This window comes from Pipistrellus hanaki (genome assembly GCF_964339955.1).
Source record: "Pipistrellus hanaki genome assembly, chromosome: 6".
NCBI lineage: Eukaryota > Metazoa > Chordata > Mammalia > Chiroptera > Vespertilionidae > Pipistrellus > Pipistrellus hanaki.
The window spans coordinates 35638968-35657455 of NC_140508.1; the positions used below are offsets into that span (position 1 = coordinate 35638968).

Here is an 18488-nt window from a genome sequence, read left to right on the forward strand (position 1 = left end):
TTAAAAGGAGCACCCTTTATGAAATACTGCTCAGCATCATCGTTTTAACAGATGTAAAGGATTCCATCATGTGATGGGTCACCCTCTACTTAGCCAGGCTTCTGTGGATGGACATGTAGGTTGTTGCCACTTTTTGCTGTCATAAAAACGGCTCGAGTGCCAAAACCGGTTTGGCTCTGTGGATAGAGCATCGATGTGTGGACTGAAAGGTCCCAGGTTCGATTCCGGTCAAAGGCATGTACCTTGGTTGTGGGCACATCCCCAGTGGGGGTGGGGGGTGCAGGAGGCAGATGATCAATGTTTCTCTCTCATTGATGTTTCTAACTATCTCTCTTCCTTCCTCTCTATAAAAAATCAATAAAATACATTTTTAACACACACACACACACACCCCAGCTGGAATAACATCCATGTGTAGATATCTTTGTCCACCTGCTTGATTATTTTTGTAGAATAAATTTTTGAATCCATGGCTGTGTTTCAGGGATCCATAGCCACCCACCTGTGTGGTGACTCCCTAGGAAGACTCCCAGGATTAGGATGGTTGTACTCATGGCCGTGGTTTATTACAGCAAAGGATGCATAGCAGGGTCAGAAGGGAAAAAGGGGCACATCGGCTGGAGTCCAGAGGAATCCTGGTGTAGGTTTCCAAAGTTCTCCTCCTTGGGGGATCAGGGAGAGCTGCACAAAGCATACTTATTCCTCCAGCAATGGAGAGCAGCAACACGTGTGGAGTGTTTCTGCCCAGGGAAGCACACCTAAGACTCTGAGTCTCAGGCTTTTATTGGGGATTGGTCACAGATATCCAGCCATGATGATAAAAACTCTAGACGCCCAGATGGTAAGGAAGTGTTCACCATAAATCACATTATCTGTGCAGACAGCCTAGGTGAGTTGACACAGTAGGGTTGCCCCAGTTGGGCAAAAGAGCCTTATCAACATAGGGAACCTTCTACAAGGCAGGTTCTTAGATGCCAGTGAAGAGCCAGTCCTATAAGCAAGCCTTTCTAAAGACAGCAACCCTCGGCCTGCTGTGTGAACTCATTCCTGCACAAACTGGGCCATTTTTGCTGACCTTCACAAAGGAAAGGAACAGCAGCGCCTAGCTGATGGCTCCTCTGAATTCTCACATAACTTCCTTTCCAAGCCCCCTCTCAGCATTGTCCTCTGCGCTGCCCTGGGAGTGGCGGTTCTTCCCACACAACTAAGGCAAATGTCCTTCCTCACTGATAAACAAGAGAGCTGGTGTCAAGAGACTATGACACTTTAATTTTCTCTTCTGATTTCAGAGCAGCCTGAACATGCATTCTGCGCCCAGCTACCTCACCCAGCCTCCACCACCGCCTCAACCCCCTCCACCGCTGCCCCCACCCCCACCCCCTCAACCTCCACCCCCACCACCTCAGAGCCTGGGTCCCTCCGGGCGTTCCAACCCTGGTGGGAATGGCGTGGTGGAGGTGTACAGCGCCACGGCGCCCCTGGCTGGAAGTGGGACAGTGGAGATCCAGGCATTGGGAATGCAGGCCTACCCACCCCTGGAGGTGAGCAGAGGTGGGGTTTGGGGTGGAGGGGGGAAACTGGTCATGGTCATTATGGGTAACCCAGACCTTTCCTAAGCACCAAACGTGTGCCAGACTCTGCTGGAGATACCATGGTGGGGGGTTGCAAAACCAGATCATGTTGTGTACCACCTCAGGGGAGAGAGGGACTTTAATCAGGTCATACTGCTGTAAATGTAAAATGCAAACCATAAAAAGGCAGTGTGGAATAGAGGGTGTAGCATGCAAGCAGCCCTCGGGGAGTGCTCAGAACAGTCAGAGATTACCTGTTTGTTGGGGAGATGATTCCAAAAAATATCTATGTGTATCTTTTTTTAAAAAAAAAAAAAAACTAGCAAGATATATTAGTTAGCTATGGTTCTGTAAGAAATACCCGCAGAGCTTCAGTGGCAAATAGGAAAAACCCTTTCTTGTTCTCACTTCTATTGTGGTCAGTGTGGCAACTCTGCTGATCTTGGCCGGGCTCCCCCTGTGTCGGAGGTTGGCTGGCTGTCGGCTGCTCTGCCACGGCCTGGGGTTGGAGGAGTGGGGTAACTCAGCTCTGCTCCACCATCTTTCATTAGCCAGCGGGTTAGTCAAACAATGGTGGAGATGCAGTAATGCAGGCAGAAATGCTCAAGGCTTCTTGAGGCTTAGGCTTGTAACACAGTGTCACTTCTATTGTTCAAAGCAGGTCTAAGGCCAGCTTAGATTTTAGAAATATGGAAGCCCTGCCAGGGTGGCTCAGGGGCTGAACGTTGATCCATAAACCAAGAGGTCGCTGGTTCAATTCCTGGTCAGGCACATGCCAAATAAGGGATGTTTCTCTCTCATCCATGTTTCTCTCTCTCTATTCCTCTCCCTTTCTCTCTAAAAATCAATAAACACATATTTTAAAAAAATAAATAAGGAAATAGATGCCATCTCTTAATAGGAAAAGCTGCAAAGTCACATTGTAAAGAGCACGGGCACAGGGAGAGGTAAAGAATTGAGGCCATTATGCAATCAATACACCATATAAGCCATACTAACTCCCTGCTGAAGAGCTCTTCTGGGCTATAAGCAGTCTACTGTCAAGGTGATAAGAGTTCAGAATCTTCCTAGACACCAGTGCTAGGGGCATGCTTATGACAAAGAGCCTACCTGCATTTGAAGTCACATTATCCCAGTCACCTTGGAGTCATTCGTACAGACAGACATTCCATGTCAGATGGCATCTATAATATATGTAAGGAGAACCAGACAAGCGGGATATTCTACCTCCAGCCATCTGATGTTATGAGAGCCTGCAAGAAGGTTTGCTCTAGTCTGGGACTTTGTTGTATTAAAAAGGGACAGTTAAGTCAGTAAAGATGCTGAGAGGATGGTGGTGGCCTGGTAGGCAGTGGGGCCAGTACGGGGGGGAGCTGCCACTTTTTATTTTCCATGTAGAATTGCGTAGTCTTTGAGGTTGGTGCCTGAGTCTTTGATTTTTGCATCCTTAGCACTTAACAGAGTGCCTGGCCTATAATAGGTATTTGAAATAGGACTCTCTGAGTTCAGTTTCTTCTCTAAAATAGGAACTCCCCTGGCAGAGCTGTGGAGGATAATGAGAGCTAACCCAGTGGCAGTCACATAATTGCTCAGGAGTAACTTGAATGATGGGTGAATTCATTCACGTGACAGGTATTTATTGAGTGTAGTATTGGCCAGGAGAATAGAAACCTCTCTAGGTGTTTCTGCCAGAAGGATCAAATGCAAGAACTTAGGTGCTTACAAAGTAGATGGACGGGCTAGAGAAGCAAAAGTCAGGGGTGGCAAGCATAACTGGTTTTCAGATTCTCTGTTGTTGCTTGGCCCAGAGAGCCAGGGCACGGCTGCTGCCCCCAGAGCTGAGGAAACTGTAGGATGCCTTGTGGTGGTTCGGTTGCCCTGCTGTCCTTGGGGCTGGTTGTCAGGAAGGAGATGTAGAGTTCAGTCAGCTACTGCACAGCTCATGACTAAATCCACCTGACTCAACACAGCTGCTGGAGAGTGGTTTCTGTCTCCCTTCTGCCTTCCACATGTCATGCTTCTTGTGAGCAGAACCCAATCTGTGTTCAGAACTGTGCTGGCAAGGTAGTCTAGGACTGGGGTTCCAATCTTCCCACAATGCATGAGTGTCATGATGTGAAACTAAGTCTGAATGGCTCAGAATTCATTAGCTAATTTCTTGTGGTTTCAATGTCAATTCTTGGCTGAGGGATGCCTGCTGGTGTGGTGTCTAACAGGGTTACTTAAAAAGTGGAGTAGCAGCCCCAGCTGGTTTGGGCTGAAGGGTCGTGGATTAGATTCTAGTCAAGGACACATACCTCAGTTGCAAGGAAGCAACCAATTGATCTGTCTCTCTCACATCAGTGTTTCTCTCTCTCTGTCTCTCCCACTCCCTTCCACTCTAAAAATCAATGGGAAAATATCCTAGGGTGAGGATTAACAAAAAATAAAAAGAAGTGGAGTAGCTGGGGGGTACACACCTTTCTGACTTCCTGTTTCTTCTTTTCAACAAGCTACAATAATAATAATAGTGGCGATAACAATAGGTAATGTTTATTGAGTACTTAACTATATTTTAGGCACTATTCTAAACTCTTATTAGTTCATTTAATCCACACAACAACCCAATGAGAGGGGTACTATGATTAGCCTCATTTTACAGATGTGAGAACTGAGACAGAGAAGTTTAAAGACTTGCCCAAGGTCTCTTAGGGTTTTTTTTTTTGTGTGTGTGAGTGTTTTGTGTTTTTTTTTTTTAAAAAATCAATGTTAGAGTCAGGATTTGAACCCAAGCAACCTGGCTCCAAAGCTGCTTCTAACCTTCTGACTTCATGAAGTTCAAAAGGGTTTGGGGAGTGACGGGTGGCTGAGCTAGGTGGGGGAATTAGGATGGTGCTGTAGGTGGGGAGTGGCTGAGATCAGCCAGGGCCACTGTGAGGGTCCTCCTGGCTGGGATGGTTTTCTCCCTCCCATCCCAGAGCTCTCTCCCTGATTCTGCTGTCCTTCTAGGTGCCAAACCAGTGTGTGGAGGCTCCAGTATACCCCGCACCCCCAGTGTACAGCCCCGGCAAACAGGGATTCAAACCAAAAGGACCCAACCCCGCTGCCCCCATGACCAACGCCACTGGGGGCACGGTGGCCACCTTTGACTCCCCTCCAGCGCTGAAGACTCGACGGGCCAAGGGTGCCAGTGGACTCCCAGAAGGTGGGCCCATAGCCTGAGCATCTTCCCTCAGCATTGGCCTGTCCACAGGCTGCTTAGTTCTGGTCTTCCCTTTTATGATGATTAGAATTAAGTTTGTTTGCATGTAATGAAAAATCCAAAATAAGAGTGACTTCAAAATGCTAGAATTTTTTCTCCTATGCAAAACAAAGCCAGAGGTAGCAATCAGGAGATTGTGTGCCTGTATGGTCACCAGAAACCCACATTTCCTCTGTCTTTCTGCTCTGCCATCCCTGGTGCATGGCTTCTGTTATCAGGCTGCCTCGTTATGTAAAGATGGTTACTAGAGCTCATTAATTTCATATTCTAAGAAGTAAGAAGGAAAAAAAGGGCCATCTGCCAGTTTCTAGCAGTTCTGCATGAGGCTTTTGCTTGCATCTCATTGGTCAGAACTTAGTCACATGAGCATATCTAGCAGCAAAGGAAGCTGGGAAATGTTCCCCATAGGTAGAGCACCTGTGAGGAAAGAAGAACGGGAGAATGGAGATTAGGCAGACAAGAAATAATGTCTGCCACTGGTACGGGTTGGAAGCAGAGTCAGAAAATGCTGGCGGGTAAGAAGGACAGAGAAATTGAGAAATTTTCAGGATCTTCCAGTCAGCTATTTCCACACTGCCTTTCTTTCACAAATATATGTTGAGTTCGATGTCAGGCACTGGGGATCTAGCATCTTGTTCCAGGATTTCCCTACCCACAGTTATCGCAGTTAAATGGAAAAGACAGTCAGGGAATAAATAAATATTTATGGGTTACTCTAGGACGGAGATTAATGGGGTACTATGATTGAGAATAATGTGACCTATCCATCTGGGAATGAGAAGGAAACAGGCTTGAGGACAAGGGTACCAGGTAAGGGGGGCCAGGAGGTTCAAAGGTCCTGAGGCGGGATCTTGTTCGAGGTCTTTCAAGGTTAGCAAGGAGTCTGCTGTAGCTAGATGGGGAGAACAATGAGATTGGCAGGAAGCAGAGAAGGCAGAGCCCTGTGGGTCACAGCAGAGAGGTCGGATTTTATCCTAAGGCAGAGGGGAGCCTCTGAGGGGGTTTGTCCTGCTCCCAGGCCGAGCATGTCCCAGGCTTCCTCCCACCAGAACTCCGGAGGCTCACCTGTGCCTCTTCCCCTGCCGGTGCATGAGGAGATCCCAGGCTCTGGGATTTCTGGCCGTAGGCCCCGGGAGCAGAGTGGCTGGCGGCTGCTCACGGCACCCATAGTTTTACCCTCAGCCTCACCATCTCGCTCCTCCCACTTTGTCTTTCAGCTGCAGGGAAGCCAAAGGCTCAGAAACTCAAGTGCTCATACTGTGACAAGTCATTCACCAAAAACTTCGACCTGCAGCAGCACATCCGAAGGTACCCAGGCTGGTGGGTCAGGTGGCTCCTGGGGTCCCTTCCCAGCCTCCTAACCTGGGTGGTGTTCGAGGCCCCATCTGTCCTGTCATGGTTCTCAGAACTTCAGTCCAGGTCAGGATGATTTTCCCTCTTCTCTTCCAGGAATAACGGAGGGTCTGTGAACGCTGTGGGGCCTGCCCACTGTGATGGGGAAGGTCCAAGTGGGGTGAGGTAGGGGAGAAGTGGATCTGAACTGAAAGGGGCTTTGCAGGCATGAGGGGTGGTGCCCCAGTCCTTACCTCTGCAGAAAGGGCTGGCCTCAGGGGCTGCCATGCTCTGCGAATATGACTACTGCTCACTCAGGACTAACCACAATATCTCTTGTTCCAAGAACATATAGGAGCCCCTCTGGTCCGCAGGTCTTTCTTCTGTGAAGTAGAAGGGTGGACTTGTTCAGTGTTTCTCAGAGTGGGGTAATTGGTACAGGAGATGATTTTAGGTGGTTCTTGGACATGGTTTCGAAAAGTTCTGAAAGACATAGTGAAAATATTATTCTCTTCAATTTCTTTCAGTTCTTGGAGAGTCAAAGGAGAAAGCCTCAATTTGATGCTAGTCTCTCCTAATACCTGTCATGTGTTAGCTCATGTTTGTTTATTTAAAAAAAATGTATATATATGTATTTTTTAAATTTCAGAGAGGAAGTGAGATGAAGAGAGAGAGAGAAACATCAATGATGAAAGAGAATCATGGATTGGCTGCCTCCTGCATGCCCCCTACTGGGGATTGAGCCTGCAACCTGGGCATGTGCCCTTGATTGGAATTGAACCCAGGACCCTTTAGTTTACAGGCTGACACTCTATGCACTGAGCCAAACCAGCTAGGGCCTAACCTATAACTATAAAATGACAATAGCATTCCTCATTTCTCAGGTGTGACAAACAAAAGCGTCTCCAAATATTGCCAAATGTTCTGTGAAGGGCAAAATCAATCACATTAGAGAATCACTGGTCTCTACCGGTGCTGTCCAGTAGAACTTTCTGGTGGAAATGCCCAAAACGGCACTGTCTAATGGGGTACCACTAACCATAAATGGCTATTGAGCACTTGAAATGTGGCTAATATGATTGAGAAATAGAAATTTTTATTTTAATGAATTTAAATTTAAATAGTCCGTGTGGTTTATGTCTACCTTATTGGGCAATGCAGCTCTAGATCATTTTATAAATTATTTCTTTTTGGTTACTTCATATTTATGACAATGATTTTCTGTATACAATAACAAGTGGAAGCGTCATCTTAAAATATTTTGTTTTAAAACATAGAATTGCTCATGCTAGCATCTGTTAGCTTCCAGTCTTCTGCAAAGTCTTGTGCAGCAAGTCCAAGGACTCTGAGTAAATCTACACCAGCAACAAAAGAAACTCATTTAGTAGCTAAAAATATTAATATGTACATAATTCTGATTTCTCATTTTGTTGTTTTGCATTGGCATTGTTGTTATTATTTAATAGCCAGAGTTTTGCTCTTGACATTTAAGTTTTGAAAATAACATGTATGTAATTAAAAAAATAATAATAATAATAAAAAAAACCCCACATACAATTGGCCCTGGCTGGTGTGGCTCAGTTGTTTGAGTGTTGTCCTGTGCACCAAAAATTCACCAGTTCAGTTCCTGGTCAGGGCATGCCCAGGTTCAGGTTCAAACTTTGGTCGGGTGCAAAAAGGAGGCAACTGACTGATATTTCTCACATCAATGTTTCTCTCTCTCTCTCTCTCTCTCTCTCTCTCTCTCCCTCCCTCCCTCCCTCCCTCCCTCCCTCCCTCCCTCCCTTTCTCTAAAATCAGTAAAAATGTATTTTTTTTTAAAATGTAGAATTTATTTGAAGGAAAATAGTAAATAATGATACAAGTGCTGTGCTATGATAGCTAGGATATTTTCTCCTTCAAATAACAGAAATCCCTATTTAAATGGGCTTAAATAGTTAGAAAATGTTTCATCTCACAGTATAAGATGGTCATGGAGAAAGTTAGCTCCAGAGCTGGTTGGTTCAGCAGCTCAGTAATGCCACCAAGAGCACAGGGTCTTTCTGTCTGGTCTGCCTGCCCAGCAAGCGGGCTTGTCCTTATGGTGTCAGAATGGTTGCCAGCAACATCTAGATGTTCTGTCTGGGCTTCCTGGTGGCCATGAGCTCCAGGGTTGAGGTCACATCTCAATTCCTACACGAGGGTGCTGACAAGCCTTGTCTCCTGCAGCCACACTGGTGAGAAGCCCTTCCAGTGCATTGCATGTGGCCGCGCCTTTGCCCAGAAGTCTAATGTCAAGAAACACATGCAGACCCACAAGGTGTGGCCTCCAGGGCGCAGTGGTGGCACCATCTCACGCAACTCTGTGACTGTGCAGGTCATGGCCCTGAACCCCAGCCGACAGGAGGACGAGGAGAGCACAGGTGGGTTGAAGGGGGGAGCGCCACTCTCCCCACACCTCTCCTCTGCAGCTTCATGGTCTCGTTTCCGTATGGCTTTGGGTAGCCTCCTTGACCTCTTAGGGCTTCAGTCTACTTCAGTTATAAAGTGGGGTGTAAGATGAAAGGAGGGTAACAAATATATCATTTTTGTGATGTTACTCTAATGCTGAAGCCATGACAAACATCACTAATCAATCACCTATCATTTTTGCTGAGTTTGGATACCACCTCAGAATCTATTTTCAATAGATGGCTCTAGGCAGTTACTCTCAGTTTATCTGAAATTGAAATCTATTTGGCCTCTATGGTCAGGTGATCTCCAAAGGTCTTCATAGATTGTAAAATTGTCACCAAAGCCGTCACCTGTCCCTGAGCTAATGACCTTTTCCTTAATATTGGTTTAATTAGAGCAACACTGTCCAGGAAAAATATAATATGAGCAACACATGCCATTTGAAATTTCCTAATAGCTACATAAAAATAATATAAAAAGCCGGTCTTCCTGGGCGCTTCGCCATGGCTGCCTTCGGTGGCGTCGCCCTCTCCAGCGAGGGCCTCTGCCACGCCAAGTACTCGCCGCCCTCGACCAGACAGCCTGACGCGGGCATGGACTGGGCCTGGCAAGAAGCCTGATAGCTTAGGATTGGGTGGGGCAGCTTTTGCACTTGCAAGTTGCTATGTATTTCAGATCTGGAAACTTCTGGAACAAGTAATCATAGAAACTACAAAGAAGATTTCAGCTCCTAGCCTTTATCCTACTATAAAGGAGGATTTGAACAGAAAATGGGAAGGCGAGAAGCTAGCCTTATTTTGGGTGTAAACCCATCTGCTGACAAGGCCAAGATTAGAACAGCTCACAGGAGAATCATGATTTTGAATCATGCAGATACAGGTGGATCTCCGAACTTAGCAACCAGTATAAATGAAGCAAAGGACTTGCTGGAAGAAACCACCCAACATTGATTGATGCTCTAGGATTACTCTAAAGGAAAAAAAAAGGGGGGGGGGGTGATTAAAAAACAAAGTTCTGTGTATTTAATCTAAACCACCACTGACCATCCTAATTCCCATACACGTATGTGTGCTAACTCTAAATAATTTATTCCACTGTTACGTGGTATAATAAAAGATTAATAATCTGTCTTTTAAAAAATATAAAAAGCAGGTGAAGTTAATGTTAATCATATATTTTATTTAACCTAATATATTAATATTGTCATTTTAGCATGTAATATAAAGAAATTATTCATGAGATATTTTATATTCTTTTTTTTTTTATACTAAGTTTCCAAAAATCCATTTACATTTATAGCACATCTGGATTGGGACGAGCCAGATTTTGAGTTCTCAGTTGCCACATGTGGCTCTTTGCCATTGTATGGGACAATGTAAGGCTGGGGCTGTCCTGTGCAGCCCCATGGGTGAGCAACACCTGCCACGTGCAGCTAACGCAGGGGTGTTTTGCTGTGCAAAAAGCACATGGCCACTTTCTGTCATCTCCCTGCTGGATCTAGTCCTGCTGTAAAGTTAGCCATGCTATGTGTGCACTTGGAGTCTTTGTGAGTTCCTTGGAGAAGAAACCATTTTTTCCCTATTTCTTTTAAACTCCTACAGTGCCTAGCACCAAGGTTTCAGGCATTTAGCAAACGTTTATAGAGGCCTGCTCTGTGCCAGGCCCCCGTCCTCTGAGAATGTGAGGGAAGGGCAGCCAAACAAATGAGTGTAATGAGAACAAGGAGCTGGGGAGGCGGGATGAGTATAGCTAAGAGCTGTGTTCAGGATTTTTAACAACCATGGAGAGAGGTCTGGAGTGTCCGAGGGGGAGGTCAGGGATGGGAGACTTGAGGCAATGGCTATTCCTCAATTGGAATGTAAGTATTTCAGTATTTTAGCACCAGGAAGTGTGGTATCAGTGCACACCAACTGTTGTGAGTGCAGGGCCTTGAGAATTGTGTCCAACACCAAGCATGTGGTGGTTGTGGGTGTGCACAGTGGAGCACGTAGGAGATGTTCTGTGATCCTTCCTGAGTGGTCTCTGTCCTGATGCTTCCTCTGCCCTCCTCAGTGACTTCTCTTCCCGACTTTCTCCATAGGGTTGGGCCAGACACTGTTGAGTGCCCCACAGCCCCAGGCCTTGCCCACAGCAGGTGAGGATGAAGGGGAGAAGCTGGAGGGCAAGCAGGTGGTCCTCATCGATAGCTCCTACCTATGCCAGTTCTGCCCCAGCAAGTTCAGCACTTACTTCCAGCTCAAGTCCCACATGACCCAGCATAAGAATGAGCAGGTAGGTGGCGAATGGGCAGCGGGGGGTCGAAGGGTACTTCCATCCTGGTCATGAGCCTTGGCTGGGGCTGGGGTCTTGAACATGGACTACAAAGGGGCCAGGGGTGGGCCTCATTTAGTAGGAGCTACTGTCTAACCATTCAGGATGGGGCCAAACTTTCCCCTCTATTCTGCTTAGGTGGGGCCAGCTTACTGGGCCACGATGGTGCTGAGGGAGGAAGCGCACCTCTCAAGGATCATATAATGAAGGAATCAGAGACAGGAAAAATTCTTAATACCCTGCAAAAATCAAATGTCTGTGGGGATTTAGGACTACAGTCTTTTTTCTTTTTAATTGAGATATAATTCACATACCATAAAATTCACCCTTTTAAACGTGTACAGGTCAGTGGTTTTTAATATATTCATAGGTTGTTCAGCCATCAGTACTAATTCCAGAATATTTTCATCACCCCAAACAGAAACCCTGTACCTCTTAGCAATCACCCCGCCCCCAGACCCTGGTAATCACTCATCTAGTTTCTGTCTCTATGGATTTGCCTATACATGTAATATAAATGGAATCATATAGTATGTGGCCTTCTGAGATACTGTTTTTAAGGTTTATCTACGTTGTAGCATGTACCAGTACTTTATTTCTCTTTATGGTAGAATAATATTCTATTATATGGATATAGCATATTTTGTTTATCCTTTCATCGGGTAATGGACATTTGGATTATCTCTATTTTTTGGCTTTTGTGAATAATGCTGTTATGGACATACATGCACACATTTTTATATGAACACTAGAGGCCCAGTGCATGAATTCTTGCACGGGTGGGGTCTGGCCAGCCCTGTCCCAATCAGGCTGATCAGGGCTAGCTGGCTGGGGGAAGGGGCTGTGGGATGGACTGGCAGGCCCCACCCCCTATTAGGGGGGTGATAGGGGGGGAGGGTCCAAGGGCGATTGGCTGGTGAGCCCCCACCCCTGACTAGGGTGGGAGACTGATTGGGGGTGGGACAGTTGTGGGGAGGGATTGTCGGCTGGCCAGCCCCGCCCCCGAATTGGGGAGCAGTTGGGGGCCAGCGGCCTGGGGGAGGGGCCATGGGTGGTTGGCCAGCTGGCTCTGCCCCTGATCAGGGTGGGAGGACCAATCAGGGATAGGGCTGGTTCGGGGGAGGGGCTGCAGGAGGTTGGCTTGTCTACCTGGCTTCCTATTGGGATAGGGTGGATGATCAGGGGTTGGGCCAGCCAGGAGGAGTGGCCACAGGCCAATTGGGGGCGGCCTGGCCCAGGGGAAAGGTCTCTGGGGATTTGGCTGGCCACCCCCTCCCCCCTTGATCGGGGTAGAAGATGCCGATCAGGGGTGGGCCGGCCAGTGGGAGGGGCTGAGGGAGGTTGGCCACTGGCTAATCCTCAATCGGGTGGTTTGGTGGCCGTAATGGGCATCATAGCGACCGGTTGTTAAGGCATTCCAGTCGCTGGCTATTTATATATATAGATATGTTTTCAGTTGGCTTGGGTATAAGCCTAGAAGTGAAATTGCTGGGTTACTTGGTAATTCTTTTCTAGTTTTTTATTTTTATTTTTTTAATGTTTGTTTATTTATTTATTTATTTATTTATTTATTTTTAAATTTTATTTCAGAGGAAGGAAGGGAGAGGAAGAGAGAATCATTGATCGGTTGCCTCCTGCATGCCACCTACTGGGGGTCAAGTCTGACACCTGGGCATGTGCCTTGACCGGGAATCAAACTGTCCTCAGGGTACATAGGTCGACTACTGAACCACGTCGCTTGGCAGAGCAGAGCTATTTTATCCCACAGAGCTCTCCTTGTGTTGCCCCTTATTAGACATCCTTCTCCTCCCCAACATACTTAACCTCCGAAACCACTGACCAGTTCTCTATGTCTCTATAAGTTCATCAGTTTGAGAATGTTGTTTAAATAGAGTCATCCAGTATGTGACCTTTTGAGATTGGCTTTTTTTGACTCAGCATAAATTCTCTTGAGATTTGTGCTATTTTTTTAACCTAATTTTATATTTGAGTATTTTCTCATGTCACTATTATTTTTTTGAAGGACAGTTCTTATTACTTTTATGTACAGAAAACCCAGCAGTGTACAGATAGCCAGTTTGGTGGCCAGTTTTTTTAGCCTTTGCCATTTCCAGCTTGGTAATGGTAGCCTCTGACTTGGACCCAGGACCTTGCTTCCCCTTAGAACAGAAAGCTCCCACCAGCTTAGCCACGCCTTTTTCTTCCAGGTTAACTTGTGTGAAAGCAGCAGTGGTGCAGGTTCCTGTGGCCGAGACGCCCAGCCTGGCCTCCCCTTGCTCATGCAGTGGGAACCCCGTCTGCCAGCACAGGGTGGGCGGAAGACCACAGCTGGATGGGATCGCACTGTGTGTGGTCACCCCCAGCTGGGCCTTCCTGTTCTCTCCCTGAGGGTGGTGACGGTGTTACCCCCTGCCAGGACAGGTGGCCTCTTGGTGGGGACATCCCCTTTGCTGGCTGCGTTTTTCTCAGCCTGAGCCATCATTCTCTGCCTCTTCCCTTGCTTTGTCTCTGGTCTGTACCTGTGGGCCAGCTTCAGTGGTTGAGTGGCTGTTTGGTGATCCAAGGCCTGAGTCAACTAGCTAATAGCACTTTCAGACACGTGTAGAGAATAGCCCTTTGCTGCTGCAGCCGAATGTCGCTGGGCCATTTGACAAAGCAGGTGAGGTCCCTTTTGGGCTTGATGTCCTGTCCAATTCGAAAATTCTTGGGCCTTTTCTCAAACGGGATTGACCTTCTTGGCCTCCTGCTGCTTCATGACCACAGGGGCCAGGGCCACCTGCTTCCCCTTAGCCTTCTTTTCTTCCTGCATTTTGGGCTACAGGAAAAGAGAGGAAGAAAAGGAAATGGTGGAAAAGATGTAGCTCACGTCACTATTTTTAAACACATAGTTTAATGGCTACATTTTTTAAATTCCCCTATAGCTCAACATTTATTACTTCCTGAGTTTTGCTATTATAAACAAAACCATGGTGGGATCATTGTAATCAAGTATTTGTTCACATCTCTGACTTTTTTCTTATGATAGATTCCTAGTGAGGACGGGGGTTGATGGAAGTTAGTTAGGGTATCCTTGATGACAAATCACAGAAACATTTTATTCAAACTGGCTTCAACAGTTAGGAAGTTTGTCATCTCATTTAATAAGAAAACCCAAGGTACAGCAGTTCCAGGCCTGAAACAGTCAGTTGACTGAACCCAGCATCAAGGACCCTGTTTTTCAGCTCATCTCCACCATCTCTACCATGTGGTCCTGTTCTCTGCTGATGGCTCACCTGTGGTCCTGGGACAGTGGCCATTCTTTCTAGGTCCAGTTACAGTTTTATCTATGTGCAAAAAGGGGCCATCTTTTTCTGTATCTTTTAAAAAAATGTCTTTATTGATTTCAGAGAAAGGAAGAGAGAGGGAAAGAGAGATAGAAACATCAATGATGAGAAAGAATCACTGATTGGCTGCCTTCTGCACACCCCCCACTTAGGATCCAACCCGCAACCTGGGTGTGTGCAAGAGGCAGCTGATCGATGATTCTCTCTCATCGATGTTTCTAACTCTCTATCCCTCTCCTTTCCTCTCTGTAAAAAATCAATAAAATATATTTTAAAAAGAAAGAAAGAAAGGAGTCATATGGCTGACACTAGATGCAAGGGAAACAGGGATATGGAATCAAATGTTCTTTGTATTTTTTTTTTTTTTTTTTAAGAGAGAGGAAGGGGCCCTAGCTGGTTTGGCTCAGTGGATAGAGTATTGGCCTGGGGACTAAAGGGTCCCAGGTTCGATTCCAGTCAAGGGCACATTCCTGGGTTTAAGGCAGCCAATCAATGATTCTCTCATCATTGGTGTTTCTATCTCTCCCTCTCTCTTCCTCTCTAAAATCAATAAAAAATATATTTTAAAAAGAGAGAGAGAGGAAGAGGGAAAGAGAGAGAAACATCGATTGGTTGCCTCCCACATGTGTCCCGACCTGGAATCGAGTTCACAACCTGGCTATATGCCCTGACTGGGAATCAAACCCACCACCTTTTGGTGTACAGGATGATGCTCCAACCAACTGAGCCACACCAGCCTTTAACTGAGCATGTTCCACTCTGAGCAAATCATGGTTCACTTTGTTAGGAAGAAAGAGCCCGTGTGCCTGGCCGGTGTGGTTCAATGGTTGAAGGTTAACCCATAAACCAGGAGGCCATGGTTCAAAAGGAGCTTGTGGAATTGTTTAGGCAACCAGGAGTGTGTTCCACTTGTCAAAGTATAATTTTCAAAATGTTAAAAACATGATTCTCATGTAAATAACATAATGAATATGATTCAGAATTTTATGTAACTCATTAATGAGGGAACTGGAAGAATGAGAAAGTCAGTTCAAAAGAAGCCATGAGACATTAATATTTATACCTATATAGTACTATCAGGGGGAAAAGGAATACTGAAATGAGATTGCTACACCTGAAACCTATATAATCCTATTAACCAATATCACCCTAATAAATTTAATTTTTTTAAAAAGGGTTGCTAAGATAGATACAAATCTGGTTAATGTCCTACAGGGCATTATCCTTTCTACCTGACAAAAGTTATTTATATCAGATCAGTTTTGAAAAGGTTAATATTTAGTTTTAGAGTCTGGATTCTAATCAGTGGTAAATAGTCAAAACAATGTGCATTCCCCTAGAGATGACCGTAGGTAGACTTGTTAGAAGCAGTTCTCAAAGTGAGATCTCTGGACCAGCATCACCTGGTACTTGTTAGGAAGCACATGTTCAGGCCACCAGACCTGCTCAATCACTCTGGGGGTGCGCCCAGCAATCTGTTAGTCATGTGTGCTCAAGTTGGGGAGCCACTACTCCAGTATGAGATTGGAAGGCCACAGTGTCATCTTTTTACTGTATTTCCAGAGCCTGAGAAAAGGGTAGTGTGGTCATTATGACTGGCCGAGAGGAGAGGACCCTCCAATCAAAATAAAAGCAGGGGCGTAGGGTCATTCGCCAGCAGTGTTCCAGGTGGATGCCACAGGGCAGGGGGGAAGCAGTGAAGGCAGCTCTCCGGCTTCCCCTTTAACCTGCTCCATGTCTACCATCAAGGTGTACAAGTGTGTGGTCAAAAGCTGCGCTCAGACGTTCCCGAAGCTCGACACATTTCTGGAGCACATCAAGAGCCACCAGGAGGAGCTGAGCTACCGCTGCCACCTCTGCAGCAAGGACTACCCCTCCCTGTATGACCTGGGCGTGCACCAGTACTCCCACAGCCTCCTGCCACAGCACAGCCCCAAGAAGGACAGCACGGTCTACAAGTATGTGTCTGCCACCTCCTCGCCCACACGACTGTCAGACACCTCAGAGGGGAAACTGAGTCTCTGGGCCCGGGTCCAGTCTGGCAGAGTGGGTTTTGGGACTTAACACTGGTAGGGGAAAAGATGCTGGTCCTCCTTATAGCATTTTTTTAACTTGGAAGGCAATGATCCTTTAAAAAAAAAAAGGAGGAAGCCAGTCTTTCCTTGTTACAGTAGAAAAATAATTTGATTTTTTTCTATACTAAAAATATTGTGAAAATATTATTTTGTCTGACAATCTACAAAATTTAGGTTACATTTGGAATGGTATACAGATTCTTAGAATGAAAAAACAAATTAATAAGCACATTTGAAAGCAAAAATCATAAAAATAAGATTCTATTTTTTTAAATCTGTATATATAAAGAGCCAGAGTCCGTAATGACCGGGAAGTCAGTGCTGGGTTGCCATGGCGATCCAGCACCTACAGCTGAGGGGACTGCGGATTAGACCCTGTGAGAGGCCTGCAGAGAGAGAGGTAGGGTCTGACCAGCAGCCTCAGTGGCAGCTGTTGATCAGCCGCTGCCTCTCTCTTTCTCTCCCAGCTTCATCAGCAGCCATGCCTGTTTCTCTCCAGGTCTCCATGGGGCTGCTGATCAGCCCTGCCTCTTTGAGATAGGCCAGAGATAGGCCTGGAGACGCTGACTGCATAGCAACCAACCAATCAGAACCAAATCTGGGTGAAGTGCCAGGAGCCAGTGGCTGCCTAGGAGGCAGAGCTTTTGACACTGACTGGCATAGAAACCGACCAATCAGAACCTAATCTGGGTGAACTATGAAGGCAGAACCTAAGGTGGAGGCTGAGGAGGGGTTTTAAGGGCAACAGCTATTTGGTGTAAGGTGTAAGAAAGCAGTTCAATTTTTTAATGACCGCTTTGGCAGTTTAGTGCATATGGCTGGCTATCAGTCCAGATATAGGGATTATGTGTTTTTGTCTGCCAAGAGCATCTCCTCCTGCTGAAAAAGGCTCTCCCCCCCCCCCGGCCCCCCTATTTAAGCAATCCTATCCTATATAATCTATGCTAATAAAAGAGTAACATGCTAATTAGACAGGGTCAACCAGCCATCTTCCAGATGTCTGACTTCCTTCCAGACAAAGCCATGGTGATGGGGGCCAACAGGGAAGGACAGTTAGGGATGATGAGGTAGGCAGAGGCAGTTAGGGGTGAAATCAGGCCAGCAGGGGAGGTCAGTTGGATGCAGATCAGGTCGGCAGTGGAGGGCAGTTAGAGGTGATCAGGCAGGCAGAGCCAATTCAGGGCAGATTGGGCAGGCAGGGGAGGGCAGTTGGGGGTGAGATCGGGGAGGCAGGGGAGGGCAGTTGGGGGTGAGATCGGGCAGGCAGGGGAGGGCAGTTGGGGGTGAGATCAGGCCAGCAGGGCAGTGCAGATAGGGGTGATCAGGCAGGCAGGCAGGTGAGCGGTTAGAAGACAGCGGTCCCTGATTGTGAGAGGGATGTCCCCCAAAGGGTCCCCAATTGGAGAGGGTGCAGGCTGGGCTGAGGGAACCCCCTCCTCCCTGTGCATGAATTTCATGCACCTGGCCACTAGTAATATATAAAATTTAGGTTAAAGTTGAAGCTATGTGCTGATTCTTAGAATGAACAAGGAATGCTTCAAGTGTAGATTTGATTTGGGGTTATTTTTTCTGACTGTCCTTTACATCACCTTAGTTTTCTGTTATAGTCATAAAAGAGAGCCCGTTTGGCAGGAATGATGGAAACCTCTCAGTTTTGCCATATACTTTTAATCCTTAGATCATCAAATCATTCTCTTTGGAGCTATCATTCCTTGATTAGCCTTTGAGTTTCTTTTCCTCAATTGTTTTCTGGATCCTCCTCTAGATTCTCCTTTATTGGTGGGGTTATTTGCAGATATCCAGTATTTCTTTTCTAACTTTGTAAAATACTCCATTTTTGCCCTGCAGTTATCTTGCTGTGCATTTGTCCTGTGTTGCTGTCTCACAATGCTCAGCAAATATGTGGGAATAGATCTCAGTGAAAACAAGGACTTGTTTGAGAATGACTCCTTCTAGTCATTGGTGAAGATTTTCATGTTAAATGGCTTTTGCTTCTTTGTACAAAATTGTACCTGCAAGGTCCTGGCCAGTTTTGCTCAATGGTTAGAGTTTTGGCCTAAGGATCGAAAAATCATGGGTTCAATTCCCAGTCAAGGGCATGTACCTTGATTGCAGGTTCCCCAGCCCTGGTAGGGTTGTGTCGAGGAGGCAACCAACTGATATGTCTCCCTCACGTCAATGGTTCTCTCTCTCTTTCTTTCAG

The 18488-nt window shown here is 46.3% G+C and overlaps 1 protein-coding gene, 1 long non-coding RNA gene and 1 pseudogene across 3 annotated transcripts in view; 1 reads left to right on the forward strand and 2 right to left on the reverse strand.

Moving 5' to 3' along the window:
• LOC311624920 overlaps positions 1-18488 on the reverse strand; it is a 203220-nt gene that overhangs the window by 41399 nt on the left and 143333 nt on the right. The window lies entirely within an intron of this gene.
• ZNF341 (zinc finger protein 341) overlaps positions 1-18488 on the forward strand; it is a 45772-nt gene that overhangs the window by 11875 nt on the left and 15409 nt on the right. The window contains exons 5-10 of the mRNA XM_084888548.1: positions 1290-1541; positions 4560-4755; positions 6030-6120; positions 8353-8546; positions 10658-10848; positions 15960-16168. Of these exons, the coding sequence (XP_084744674.1) occupies positions 1290-1541; positions 4560-4755; positions 6030-6120; positions 8353-8546; positions 10658-10848; positions 15960-16168 (1133 nt within the window). The remainder of the gene's footprint in view (positions 1-1289; positions 1542-4559; positions 4756-6029; positions 6121-8352; positions 8547-10657; positions 10849-15959; positions 16169-18488) is intronic.
• LOC311624703 (large ribosomal subunit protein eL8-like) lies at positions 11037-13696 on the reverse strand (annotated as a pseudogene). The gene is made up of 2 exons: positions 12955-13696; positions 11037-11055 (listed from the first exon to the last, which is right to left on the reverse strand). The product of its transcript is annotated as a large ribosomal subunit protein eL8-like (transcript).